This window comes from Aspergillus glaucus, assembly GCF_001890805.1.
Source record: "Aspergillus glaucus CBS 516.65 unplaced genomic scaffold ASPGLscaffold_19, whole genome shotgun sequence".
Lineage (NCBI taxonomy): Eukaryota > Fungi > Ascomycota > Eurotiomycetes > Eurotiales > Aspergillaceae > Aspergillus > Aspergillus glaucus.
Window position 1 is genome coordinate 61350 of NW_019170471.1, and position 13984 is coordinate 75333.

Here is a 13984-nt window from a genome sequence, read left to right on the forward strand (position 1 = left end):
ATGGGAAGCCCGTGGGAGATTGGCATTGCCTTGACGACAACGACAAATGGGAGAGCCAGGCTGTTTGCTGTTCCTGAATCATGCTCACGTTGTAAGGCCATTCAAGCTTATTCAATTCAATGAATTTCTAATACATTCCATATATACCCAGTTGCAGTACGCAATAACCTACCATACACCTCTAAAATACAGTATTAGACGAAATCAAACGACAGTCACGCGACTACCCTTATTCTGCCACCATCGCCTTGCCATTAATCAGTATCCAGTCGTAGATATTCCCTTGCAATCCATTCTTAGGCACAAAGCCCGCATAGCACCTTACGAGCCCCCGAATATGAAGGGACTGGGGTTCCCTCCACGCCGTAGTATGTACGGCGCCGGACCTACCGGGCCTGAATGCAGATCGCCCCTGTCGGAGTTGGGGGACTCAGTGATAGCTGTTTTGGTGACTGGCCTGGGTGTTATGGCGACGGAGTCGGGATCGTCTGAGTCTATTGTCAATGTCAATATTTGGTCTATTCCCATATTCTCTGAACTGACCATCGGGATTACCCAATTCCGCGTCTGCCTCATCAATTCCAGCTCTGTGTATGTGGCGCTGCCAGCACAACTCTCTTTTTCAGTATTGGGCCTCCTCAATTTCCTTTTCTGCATCGTGCAGGCTGAAACTTGCTTAGCAGCCCATATAGCTTTTCTGATTGTACAGCAAATTACGTCCACATCAAAAAGCACTTCAATGGCCATAAACCAGTCGCGCCGTTCACAAATAATTCTACTCAATTCCACCTACACCACCATATGTTTGCCAAAATGCAACCGTCGGCGTCAGAATATAGGAAGCAGCTGTTTACAATTGTCATTGGCGGAAAGGCGACACAGGTAGCAACAAACCCAACTCCCAGGCAGAACATTAGTATCTTGCCCACAAAATGGTTCTTCCCCATATTCGAAGGGGTCAGCCAAAGGATACCACTACCAGACAGAATAAATAAGAACAAGCCGGACATTCTGAATATAGTACGAAACCATACTCTTATGACCAAAGTATGCTGGCCAGAGTTTCAGGTAGAGTCAAAACACACAATGCCGCACCAGACCATCTCGACATTAAAGCTCAAGTCCTTCGTCACTCCTGTCATCCGCCAAGTCACCCTCGAAGACTTCGACGACGGCCTGAGCATATATGAAGAAATGGGCTCCGGGGTCACCTGCCATGTCGATTGGACTATTTCTCGTGGTCATGCCGGTAAGAATAAGGGTCTTGCTACGACCAAAACCTACAGCTAACAGTGAGGCAGGTTTCACTCTGGATGAGTTCTATGTTGTGAGAGGATCAAGAAGGATGCGGGTTGACACAATGATCTATAATAACCATCAGCCGCAGACGATGATGTTTATTGTCTACATTGAGAAGATAAGCAACGAATGTACGAACATAGTTGATCAAGTTCGACGTCAATTGGAGAAATTCAAAGAAGCATGATGTCTGCTATGTTTTCTTAATGAAAAACAGGACTTACTGGACCAGATTAGTGGGAATTCTATTTGACATTGCCTGCTTTGATCAAACTGATCCAGTTTAGAACTGAGAAATGCACATTTTCCCTGATAAACCGGCATCCTAGAGACCGATAGAGGCCTAGTCGTGCTGAGGCGCCGGACCATTATGTTACACTGGACTCTTTCTACATCATCAATAAGAACATGTCGCTGTTGAAGAGTCAAGTGAGTAAGCCGCAAAGCAAATGAGAACTGTTCGGTAACTAAGCGGTGGGAGTCGCATTGGACCTGATAGTATATGGGTTTCTCATTCTAGTGGATAGTATGGATTGAACGGCATTGTGTCTGGGGCCAAATGGAATTGTATTATGAGTGGAGCTGCAAGATTTCCTAGGGCTTGCTATAAAGGACTGTACATCAATTATTCTAGGACATTGGATATTTCTGTTCAGTTGGTTGGCCTTTGTTCTCCTCCAAATTAGTGCAGGTACCGAGAACTGTTAAACAGGTTAAGGTAAATGGGATAATAACAAAACCGGCACCAATGAAGAACAAGAAGAATCTGTTGTCTTCTCCTCACAGGGATCAAGAAACATCGATGTACTATTGCACGACAAACGAGCTAGAATGGCTCTTGTACAGGGTACTCGAGTCCAAGATCTCTCCGGTAGACGACCGGATAAAGTCGACCTGCAGGTGGGTCCGGTTCAACACGCGCAAGGTGCTGTAACTGTAATCATCCGCATATGCAAACTCAGTATACGAAGGCTTATCTCCAACGGAACTAAGATCTTCGATATTACCCGCGCCACCGGCGACAATATACATAGGAGCCTTAGGGTCCGTCATGTTCTTCGGGTCTGCGGTGCCATTAACGACGGGGAGGAAACGTTGGGAATTATGAACGTGACCAAAGACACCGAGGTCGACGCCATAGCGGTAGAAAAGGCCCTCGAAAGCTTCCTGGCACGGTTTGCAGGTGCTCGAGCCCGTGGTGTACCATGGGCGATGTCCAGCGACGATCACCCACGGCGTGACCCTTCGGTCCACACTGGCGAGATCGGCCTCGAGGAAGTCCAGCTGCTGACCACGCAGGCCGAACGGACCGCCGTCCAACCCAGCAGATCCATCTTGCCCATCCGGCGCGTCGGGAAAGTCGGTTTCGGTGTCGATCATCACGATGTGGGCCATGCCATACTTGAAAGAATACCAGAATGGTGGGTTAGATAAACTGTGCGCCTTGCTGGCGAGTTGCTGCGCCGTGTGGTTTGTCGAGTTGGAGAGAAAAGCTCGCGGCATTGTGTCACTAAAGCGGTGCATGAAGTCGGTGAAGTTGTGCTGTCCTTCCGGACACGTTCCCGTGGTATAAGGGATCTCTTTGCAGCTGGCTTCGTGGTTGCCAGGACTCGCCATGTACGCTTTTCGGGCGGAAATGGGGGCAAGTTGGTTGTAAAATTTCTCCAGGATGGCCTGGTAGGCATCTTCACCATTCAGCAAGTTCTTTGGTCGCAAGTACCAGTCGTCGGCGTACGCAAAGTCTCCCGGATGAATGACTACATCATATTCGTCAACGGTAGCTGCTAGACGTCCGATGGTGGTGTGGTTCAAGTCTGGTTCAATGGAAGGAATATCGTCCTTCTTTGCTTTGGAGGAGTCGACTGTGAAGCCATCTGCTCCGTAGACTCCTAAATCAATAACCACACTAAGGTTAAATGGAGTCTCGTCTCCCGGAGTGCGAGGGCTGAGAAATTGTTCCACGCTGGAGTTGGTCGAGACGATCTTGTAGAAGTAGTCGGTCGCCGGCGTCAGATTGTTCAAGATAGCAGTATGCGAATACGTCCGGGAAGTGTCATAGGTCGATGACTGGGAGGAGCAGACTTGCGACTTGAGAGAATCCGGCGAGGAACCATATTGCACGCAGCTCCGATTCTGCGCGGCGTAGGTATTCCATCCAACCGAAACCGCTGAAATGGGAGCGTTAGTCTACCAGCACCAAAAACAAAGCTTATGGGCAGCAATTGAACGTTATACTCACCATTCGGGCCGTAAATGGCCAGACGCTGCTGATAAGGGGTGGTCAGGTCCTCGGGCAGCGGAGGATAGTCAACACTAGCCTGCGCGCCGCTGATCAACGCAGGAACGAGGAACGAGAAGAGAGCACCGGTAGTCACCATGGTCGTCGCGGTTTCTTTCTCCAATTGACCAGTCTGGCGCCATATTCCAGACTATATACTGCCCTGAATCCTCCCCTGAATCCTCAACCATACTCTGTACCTTGTATGCTTCATAGTATGCCCCGAGCCAATCATGGCGACCAATTCCACCACGCCGTCGGGGTTGGAGAGGGTGTTTTACCCCTTAAGGTAAGGCTTGGAGGATCACACACATACCGAGGTCCGCAAATTCGGAGGATTGAAGCTTATCAATTGCTTGGACTTCGCTTCGAGAGAGTGAATCGCGAAGCGAGGTCGTCGCACGTGCCACTTTCCCGATTTGATGAAAGTCAAGACGGATTAATAGTCGGCCCGCTTTCCGAGTCCGACTGTTCCTGAATGATGAAGATCGGATGAATATCGGACCGATCTAGTGAGCTCCGGAGAAGTTTTATCGTACGGCGATGGAACGCTCTTAGTTAGTTCTAGAAAGCACTCTACAGCAGACTCAATACTACGTACATTCCTTACTGCGCGATACTGTCTCTACGGCCTACGGCTGTCATATGGTCCTCGTATGGTAATCCGGAGAATCGGCACCGCTGCCCCGAAGCTTCCCCGTTTCAGCCTATATCATCGGACCGGCGGAACTTGCCTAATCGGTCCGACATTATTCCTTATCACCATAACTATACATAGCACCTCCGTCAGAGCAGTTCTCCCCTCATTGTCTTCCCTGATAGGCAGGCGGCTACCTTTCCTCCACCTTCTCCCCCTCTTATGTACCCTTCTCTATCATCCAGTATTCTACTAATGTTTTGTTTCCATCCTAAGGTTAGCTATTGAATCCATTCAGAATGTCCAGTTCCCTCTTCATGACGTTGCTCCTTGAGAGGGGGAGAGACTAACTCGATAACCTTAGCATGAGTTTATGACTTCTATGGCTTATTCAAATTCCCCCTACAGGGTAGCTTCTTCTCGTTTTCTTCGGCAGGAAGACCGTTTAGCGTGGACAGACAGCTATCATTAGTTACTATTGTTCTGCCAGAGTTCTTGTACCACACTCACCCCTACTGACGTTCTTCTTGAGCATATATCGTTCTGATTCACATTTTCCATATACTAGTATCCATCTCGAAAGTCATTCATCTGAGGACTCTCCAATGCGGCGGTGTATATACGTGTTCTCACATCACAAGATGGACACAGACCTTATACCCGCTCCCCTTCAAAATCTTCCGAATGTAACTTATGTTGAGGAGCCCCCTGTTGATATCCGCCCAGACCTATATGTATGGACAGGATGTAAAATTTCGATCCCTGAGTCTATTTCCTTACGGTTGGATGACTCGGAGATTCCTCATTTGGCACCCTGGGCTTTGTGGGGACCATAGAAAACCTCGGTCCTCAAAAGACATGTCCTTGTGACTGCTGGTCATGTGGTTGACGACGCCCCATCCATTCTGATCCATGGGACTGACAACAAGACATACAATGCAGAGGTTGTTAAGCAGTTCGAGCGGTTCCTTGGCGTGCCCCGATTTAGACTGGGGGAGCAAGATGTACCTGGTCCAGTCTCCCTTAACCAGATATGTCTCCTCGAACAGCAAGAAATCCCCAGTGAAATACTACAATGCACCTTTTCATCCGTCGATTGTTGTCGCTTAAGTATGCCGGATGATATTGACGACGACCCTTCGCTTATGTTCCGTGCCCCGATGTTTAGTGATATGTCGAAACTGTGCAAGTTCATCGGGAAGGAATATGGAATTCGAGTTCACAAGTATGGTGCGGCAAGTGGTTTGACCAATGGGACTCTATCGGATATCCAGCAGCCTGTTCTTGAGCTCCCTGCATACCGGCTCAAGGTCAAGTGGGACTCACCCGAAGAGCCGTTTGCGGTTGGCGGTGACTCTGGGAGTCTAATCTGGGCAAAGGATGGGGAAACCATTATTCCTCTAGGTTTGCATTGCGGATCTGATGGGACAATAAGCTATTCCTTGTCACTTCAGTCGATCTGTCAAAACATCTCAGACTTGCTTGAGGCCGATTTATTGTTCTGTGTTTCAGAAGAGTGCGGATTTGATGCGGTCTGTGATATGCCACCTGTTGACTCCTGACATCTATGCCCTTGGGCTACATAGCTCCGTCATGGTCAGACCTGTATTTACCTAGTCTCCCAGAATGTATTTACTATTATTGATAGAAAATAAAATTCAGGGTTAATAGATATACACTGTGACGGCTCACACATGATAGCTCACATATAATGGCCCAGCACCGCATCAACGGATGATACATCACAAATGCCGCTATACAGCCCTGCCACCAACAACCCCTATAAAAAACCTCTTCATTATCCAGATAGATTTCCTTTTCTCTTTTCTTCTCCAGATTCGATATTCTCGTCGATGGCTACAATAGTTTAGATAGGAACATTGATTCAATATTATCTACTATTCCGAGCCCGTGACATTAAGGAGGTGGTTAGATGTAGCCTTGACTGGCAGGGTGATACAGGTGTCTGGCAGAAGGATTCTGTATGGATACAGGAAAGAGATGGGGGACGAGGCGCCAGCCCAGGACTGTGTGTGGGGGAGCTCTTGTTGATATTAAGCGTCATTGACCATGAGAGTATGGGTCAGGATGGGAAGCAGATGGTATACACTGGAGCTTTTGTCAGGATCTTCCGTTTGCTCATCCTGAAGGGTATTCCAGATAAGATTCATGGGATGCTTGAGGTGCAGGAGCCACCACTGTCACATGCAAGGAAAAGGCTGAGCCTGGGAAGTCAATGAAATTATGCACTTGATGATATTGTACAAGGTGCGCATCTCATCCCAAAGACAATGGTGACAGGACGGGATCATGAGTGACCAGTGTATTACATGAACAATTCTATAAATTGGGACGAGTACAACCGCCATTACAACCCGGACTTTGAGAAGGATAGTAAGAAGCTGGCGGATAGATGGGAAAGGGAGCTGAGGCAGTCGATGGAATAAGGTGGGATGGTGCTGTCATGTTGGCGCCATTGGTATTGGCTGGGTGCCAATGCCATTAGTGTTAGTGTTAGTGGTAATGTTATTACAGGTTGGTTGATTCTACATGTAATGCGACGGTATGATACATTGTTGGTGGATGTCCATGATTGGAGGCATTGTTGTAGTGGTCGCAGTGGAACACAAGGGGATTGGCAGATATAGTGTTGAGATACTGTGGATGTGAGGCTGACCAGCGACAGCATGGTAGATGGGGTGCCACCATAGCTGCAGTGGGACGGCTATGGTAGAGGATTTTGGTATTTTAATTGGTTGGATTGTTATTAAAGAAATGGCCGGGATAGCGGAGGTGTAGCGGATGACGGGGTGTGTCAACGGCTATGGCGCGGTGGTACTGCTGCGTTACATGGCCTGCATGGAATTGTGGCCGCGCCGCCGCTAGTCAGCCGGCTAGCCGCTATGATTTGAACGCCATCACGATTTGCCGATGAGAGTGGTTGCCCAGCTAGCCTGTCTGGACTAGGTACTCTGCAGTGCACTGCTGGGAACCCTCCCAGTCTATAGAACCACTCAAACAGCTGCACTTCATCAGGAGTCAGCCATACCACCCATGGAACTTCTCCTGGATCAGAGACAACAAGCACTAACAGTCAGAGTCCACCAACTTGACACCAGACACCCATTATACTGCTGGGCCAAATGCCAGAGAAGCTTCCACACTAACACCCGCCTACTCCAAGCCATTGACCCAACAAACTTCCATCTATTTGAACAGATAGACCTGCTGCAGACAAGCCCCTGGGACTCAAATCTGGCACCCAAAGCCAAAGGGCAGCCAACCGTGACTTCCAAGACACAATCCAGGGCGGAGTTCCAGAGATGGCTCTCTTCCATCCCACAACCAGCAATGGTGGTCTACACAGACGGGTCCAAAGAAAAGGAGAGCACAGCCACAGGTACATGCTGGGCGAGCTACTGGGGCACCAACAAGATCAAGATTTTCCATGGTACGCCCTTCAACTAGAGGCGCAGCACATCCATGAGTCCAAACCCAATCGGCAAATCTTAAACGAATATAACCTGCTAAATGACCTAGATCGCGTTAACACTGAACACATGATGGGTAGAGGCCCGCATATCCATTGGACAGCAGCACAACTAAACCCGTCCGGTTTAGGCCGGCCAATGTCGGTATCCCTTGCAAGATACGAGACCACATTCCTTGACTTAGCTACTCGAAGAGGCCTTGTACTATATCTTCGGCACAAGCTCGCCAGCAACCCTAAGCTCTTGCGAAATTCTAGGGGCAGGCCGTATTTGTACTACGCTCTGCATCCAATCATGATCGACAGGTCAATGCTTCCCAATCATGAGATAAACCCAGGAATTGAGGTGCTGCGGTTTTTCTTGGAGGAAAAACACCTTAGTCCCATTGAGAAGGCGGGACGGTCGACTGTCTGGAGTCATTTTATCAGTGGGATATATGCAAATAAATCACAGTACTTGGGTTACTCACAAGAACATACCTGTGATGTAATCAAGCTTCTGCTGAGAAACGGAGCCGACCCTTATGCCCTTTGCTCCGCTGACTCTTCCGATCTACCAGCGATTGATATTCTTCGAAAAGTTCTCCCAACCGAAGCCGGGAATTTTGAAGATATTATGAGAAGCAAAAGCCTCTTAGCACTGGAGAGACAGCCGCAGAGAAAAAAAAAAATCCCCGATCCGGGCCCTATTTCGCAAAGTCCTTTCAAGAGATTAGACGTCTATTCCTCCTCAGTCGTCAAAGAAAGACTCTAGCTATCTCTGATGCCTGAGGTCTACGTCGTAAGTATATGAATAGTGCTCTCGCTTATATCGCCTATTCGACAAGGCCCGACGAGGAAGCTGCTTACCCAATCGGGCATAGCCGGCAGTCTCAGCCAGCTGCGAAGCGTTGAGCGAGGCATTGAGTTCGTTGCTCACTATCATACCATAGATCTCCCTAGGGGATGGTGGAAGAGGAGGCACCATCTTGATGGTTGACGTAATATTCTGGCAGGATGATCCTTGGTGGGTTCGGAGATTTCGCAACGTTGGCATCAAGAAATCGCTTGTATCGCTAAAACATTCAGTTAATATACAGTGCCCTTAATCATGTGATATTTTTACCATACCATACACTTTCATTCATAGAGTTTCGGAACTGTGGCAAAAGAGGTTAATTGGATTCTTGGCATAGGGTTTGGGAGACAAAGCAAGAATCCTTGGGGTGGCACTGGTTTTGGCCTTGAGTGTATAATCCCAGCTATGAACAGCAGGAGGTAAAAAAAATTACATATTATGTTTTCTGTGTCATTCAAGTTATTGTTTGCATGCAATCCCTGTTTGTCACCATCAAAAATCGAAGTACTATCCTACTCATTAAGAGACCGTCGGGACTCGCTCAGATTTCAGGCGGAGACTTCTTTTCCAAAGCGTTGACCCAACATCGCCCAATATCTGTGTGAACACGGGTAAAGCGGTGTCTTCACCTCCTGGAATGAATGGACTCGAGGCTACTTCTACCTTCCCTGTGGCACGGAACCGTGTGTCGTCCGGGACAAAAAACTATGATCAAGGCGGTTTCTCCTATCCCACTCCTCCAACAGATTGTGGTTCTCCAGCAGATGGTCTACAAGACATTACACCTGCTTCTCCTGTAATCACGCCCTATATACGGGCAAGTGGGGAGGAGACAACAGCAGTCCGCAAGCGCTATTGCCAGAAGCCAGAAACATTGTCTCCTGCGACTGGGTCAGAGGGGATTGTTCATTTGCTTTTGAAGACCTGTGCCTTTGGAAAGAAAACGAGAAAGGGTTGGAATAAATAGAAGAGACCTGAAGTTCATGAATGCACAGAAGAGGAGGTACAGTTGAGTGGTGAACATGTCCGTGAAGTGCTCAGAGCAGAAGCATGATTGGTCTGCCATGATCCTTGTGAAACTCTTAGGTCTGGTTTACAAAATTGGGCGGAAAATGAATCGCGAAAACTGCATGCACTTGGCATTCCCACTAGATAGAGAGGCATCGAAGCCGCAGTGGAATATTTTATTGAGTTGCATTCCAACATTATTGCTGACCCTGTCAGTGTTCAGGCTGCGGAATTGCTGCTCTTCATAAATTATAAAGACATGTGCAAACGGCCAACAGATTTTTGACCACGGCCTCGTGGGAAGAATGAACGGAAATCAAGTTATGTTCTGAATTGCATAATTGAAGCAATTCCAAACTATTTCAGTCACCGGCAGAGCCTTGAGTCTCGCCGAGACAATATTAGCAATATTGTACGCTATGGAGGATGGTGGTGGAAACTCTCGCGTGAGCTTGGCATTGGCCTCTTACTTCTTGGTGACAACGAATTGTTCAGAATGATGTATATTTTAGCTGTCTTATTCGACTTGGCTGTTGACTAATAACTGTTCAGGAAAAGCGATGTGTTCACAAATGCCCAAGTTCCTCTAGTTCATGAGTAACGGATGGCTCCCCCGAGCCGGTAACATGAGTGATAGGGGGGACTAAGGTACCGAGCCCGTGACATAGATGAAACAAGATGATGGATTCTTATCTAAACTAGGTGACCTATCGACAAGAATATCGAAGCAGAACTGTGAAGTCTGACTCCTTATGCATGTGATATGGGGAGGTTTGTTTGTTTGTTTGTATTCAAGTTTAAGGTCCATATGATTGGTGACGATATATATTGCATCTGCTTGTTCGGCTCCAGCGCCTAGCCTTTGTTTCATATCTTAAAAGAAAATCATGTTTTGAGGGTAATTGTGGACTGAAGGGGTGGTGAAAGAGGCAGCAGTATTCGCTCGGGCAGTATCTCCTTCTTGACTGGTGTTGTCTCCAGGGTCAACACTCCTTCATATACCGGCTCAGTCTTCGGTAATGGCTTCCACTTGAACACTGAATCACTCTTTGACCTCTTCAACGCGTTGGGAGGGGGGATTTCCCTTAGCGGGATCTGTTTAGGCGATGCCTCATTTTTGAGCAATGCCGTTTCTTTAGGCAATGTCGGCTGTTCGATCCGATGTGAATCCAAGCACACAAAGTCCTCCTTGGAGAGCTTCAAGCGCCTTGCCTCCGGTCCACGTCTCGTGTTCACCTCCAAAACCCTGGGCGCATATCCCAAGTCTACATGCCCCACAACGACCGTGGTCTCTCCAGCCAAAGACGCCTCATAGTGGCTCAGCAACTTTTTAGCAGTGACAACTTCCCCATTGCATTCTATCTTCTCTATAACCTTCTTCCACTGGTTTTTCAACAATCCCTCCGGATTGTACGGCTCGGCTTTTCTGATAAAATCTGCCCAATTATGCAGAACTTGCTCTGCTTTCTTTTTACTAATTTCAAACCACTCTTGATGACTCTTCCGACACCACTGGGCCTTGCACATCCGTTCCCGGCGCCATTCTTTAATCAGCTCATGATGCGTGAGGGTCTCGACTCGTTGGGCGTGCGGAACGCAGTTCATGCTGAACAGTAGATTCGGCTTGTATCCACACTTCGACCAATCTTTAAGACGGCACGAGACGGATTTTGCAGTCCAGCCAATTTTAACGTGGCCCGGAGAAGAGTCTCGATCGAAGATATAGAGCGAGCCGGTCTCGAAATCCCGGTTCTTAAGGGGGTCGAGGATTTTCCTGTAGACGGAATCGCTAGGAAGAGGTTCTGCTATGTGGGGACGAAAATCAGATCGTGGGGCCTGCGAAATGGATGGGGATTGAGTTGAGGTGGAATTTGTGGGGCCATTCGCTTGGCGAGGGCGGAAATCGTAGCGTGTTTCATGACTTCCAGAGGGTTGAAATGCGAGTTCAGTAGCGGTTGAAGATCTCGGGGAGCTACCTTGGTTGGATGATGAGCTCACATCAGGTTTAGAGAATGCAGCGCTGATATTTAAGGACATTCCAGTCTTAGGTTGGTAGTGAGATGGACTGGCAGTAGTGGTATAGCATATTCTGGTGTGGCTGGGAGTCGATGTGGCTCGGTTGGTGCAAGCATATTGGCTGAGAACGCTCTCATTAAGCGCTGGGACAGAGGTTGTATGACTTGTTAGATCGGCGGTGTGTCTCCGGATCTCATCTTGCCATCGCAAGGCCAGCGGTTTCAAGAGTCCCTCATCCTCTATGCGATCTCGATGTCGAGCACGACCCGATCTGCAGCAATTGCACAAGATATAGTCTTCAAGTAGGTCGAGACTGACAGCCTCACATGGCATTGAAATGATTTCTTTTTGAAGTGCGACCGCCCGCTTGTTGTCGCTTTCTTGACAAGAGCATCGGCATCTTGCACCCTTCTGGGTGTAATATATGCATTGCTTTTCATTTGAGGGATCAAGTTCGTCGAATGGTATAAAAAAGGAGACGCCTGGATTGTAAGGCATTGCTAGGGGCGCCAACTACGGCAACTGGTTTTGTTCTTGAAGAGAAGCGATGTGTGCTGTGTATATAAGAGGACTCAGCCCGCACAGATATGTCGAGGCGTTGGTGGATGCGATAACCCCGCAAATGCGGATGAGGCCTCTCGACGAGAATATCGAATCTGGAGAGGAAGAAGAAGTGGAGGAGAGGATATCTGACAGGACATACGAATGAATATATATTAGTGTACAGTCGCCTACGGCATTGCAGCCCTGTTTGCTCAGTAGGCAGCATTTACAGACATTGGCGTCCATAGCCACTGTTGGCTGTGTTTGCAGGTGCCAGTCATTGCCAGCCATTGCAATCTCAGCACACTGTTTGCAGGTAGGAAAATCAGATTGTGGCTATGTGCAGATACCAAATAGTTCAGTGTTTGAAGTCGGAAGAGGGCAGCCAATAATTAGTGGCTGTAGCATGCTAGTGGATTATTAGGATTTCAAAGGATTGAAATTGGGTGGCGCAGCACAATGTTGGGTGATTACTTACCCTCTCTATAGTGCCCTCAGTCAGGCTCACCCCTGGTCGCACCCTCTAACTTACCCTAAAAATACTTGATATACCTCTTTAACTAAGAAGTAAGTACATACGACTAGGCTGCGGCATATCGTACGACTTGGATGCTGTCCCGACATCCAAGTCCGCGAATTGCGGATGTTGGATATCGGGACGAGATCCAAGTCCAACTGCGGATATCCATTGGATGTCCAACGGTATATGTTGGATATCCAACATATATCCGCGCTAGCATAAAATTCACTAATTTACCCTATTCCAGACTACCAGGTGACAGTTATGAAGCTGACAAACCCCTGTTTTAAAACCGAAATTTTTCATGTTTGGTTATGACAATACTATTCTGCACTTTCTCCTACTTACTGGATGAAATAATAAGAAGTGGTCTTGTATTTATTATTAAATACTATTAAAATGATAGATTTGGCATGAATCTTAGAGTAGGTAAGACGTGATTGCGAGTAATTTTATGTTTGTTGGTTGATTCACGCAGTCAGGATGGAAATATATATTTAAACATAATTATTATTATTATTATTATTATTCATACACGCATCTGTCAGCCCTATAGGCCGAGTGGCGGCAGGTCCTGCGGGGCAGCCGGGGAAGCCGCCGTAATGGTAGTCGCTATGTACATCGTCGCCTTTATACACATATCCTGATATCTCATTCCGCCTGTTGTATATCCCGTGCTGCTGGTTTTCGTGCCGCTGTTCCCATGGCCACGAGGATCCATGGGCTTGTTGGATACTATCTCGTTTCCTTCCCTACTTCTGCAAGCGTGTAACCTTGGCTGCGTTATGCTGCCGGTTTCCCCGAGTCTATTGTTGTGACTCGGTATGTGGTTGGTAGAGTTTGAAACTGGCCTAGGAGGCCTGTCTCAAGCATGAAGTGCACTGCTTTTGGTACCAGGTCTGGCTGTGTTAGGTAGGTCCGGTAATCCAGCTCCCGTCTTGATCCCTGTATAAGATGGCGCATCCGGGGTCCTGCCTGGTTGGTGCAGTGGAGGAGAACATGGCGTATGTCTTGGAGGCCACGTCCACAGGAGCATTCAGTTGATTCCACAGCCTTGAAGGTACCAAGGTAACTGGCCAGCGCAATCTTCCCAGTTTGCATTTGAATGAGGACTGATGTAGCAGCTCTCTGAAGGCCTTGGTATAGCTGCAATGGTGCTTTTGAGGGTTCTTTCCATAAACGACGGACGGAGTTCCCATGGGGGGAAGCAGCCCATTCAGTCTTCCATGCATTTGCTGCTTCTATGCGGAGGATTCTTCAAATGCTGGCCATGAGAGTGAGCTCTTCCGCGCCATTGGGTGCTGGGGAATTAGCAGCTTCTTTTGCAAGAGCATCAGCACACTCATTGCCATAGA

General features: G+C 48.0%; 6 protein-coding genes across 6 annotated transcripts; 3 read left to right on the top strand and 3 right to left on the bottom strand.

Annotated features, from left to right (window-relative positions):
* Positions 1-337: 337 nt before the first annotated feature.
* On the top strand, positions 338-1514 carry ASPGLDRAFT_1498181 (uncharacterized protein; the record flags this gene model as incomplete). The annotated part of the gene is made up of 3 exons (XM_022542078.1): positions 338-591; positions 684-1249; positions 1287-1514. The coding sequence occupies 3 exons, from the start codon at positions 338-340 to the stop codon at positions 1484-1486; spliced, it is 1020 nt and encodes a 339-aa protein (XP_022397979.1). The 3' UTR covers positions 1487-1514.
* Positions 1515-1848: 334 nt separating this feature from the next.
* On the bottom strand, positions 1849-3889 carry ASPGLDRAFT_50335 (purple acid phosphatase family protein). Its single transcript, XM_022547288.1, has 2 exons — positions 3539-3889; positions 1849-3467 (listed from the first exon to the last, which is right to left on the bottom strand). Exons 1-2 carry the CDS (start codon positions 3675-3677, stop codon positions 2107-2109), a joined length of 1500 nt encoding a protein of 499 aa, XP_022397980.1. The 5' UTR covers positions 3678-3889; the 3' UTR covers positions 1849-2106.
* A 364-nt stretch (positions 3890-4253) lies between these two features.
* Positions 4254-4948, top strand: ASPGLDRAFT_84359 (uncharacterized protein; the record flags this gene model as incomplete). The annotated part of the gene is made up of 2 exons (XM_022550266.1): positions 4254-4490; positions 4579-4948. A coding segment is annotated over one exon (217 nt), but the record flags the coding sequence as incomplete, so codon positions are not given.
* On the top strand, positions 4856-5776 carry ASPGLDRAFT_28128 (uncharacterized protein; the record flags this gene model as incomplete). The annotated part of the gene is made up of 2 exons (XM_022543725.1): positions 4856-4948; positions 5051-5776. 2 exons carry the CDS (start codon positions 4856-4858, stop codon positions 5774-5776), a joined length of 819 nt encoding a protein of 272 aa, XP_022397982.1.
* Positions 5777-10231: 4455 nt separating this feature from the next.
* On the bottom strand, positions 10232-12245 carry ASPGLDRAFT_50339 (GIY-YIG nuclease family protein). The gene has a single exon (XM_022547289.1). The coding sequence runs from the start codon at positions 12062-12064 to the stop codon at positions 10436-10438; it is 1629 nt and encodes a 542-aa protein (XP_022397983.1). The 5' UTR covers positions 12065-12245; the 3' UTR covers positions 10232-10435.
* Positions 12246-13382: 1137 nt separating this feature from the next.
* On the bottom strand, positions 13383-13984 carry ASPGLDRAFT_654400 (uncharacterized protein). Its single transcript, XM_022548895.1, has 2 exons — positions 13485-13984; positions 13383-13435 (listed from the first exon to the last, which is right to left on the bottom strand). Exon 1 carries the CDS (start codon positions 13859-13861, stop codon positions 13538-13540), a length of 324 nt encoding a protein of 107 aa, XP_022397984.1. The 5' UTR covers positions 13862-13984; the 3' UTR covers positions 13383-13435; positions 13485-13537.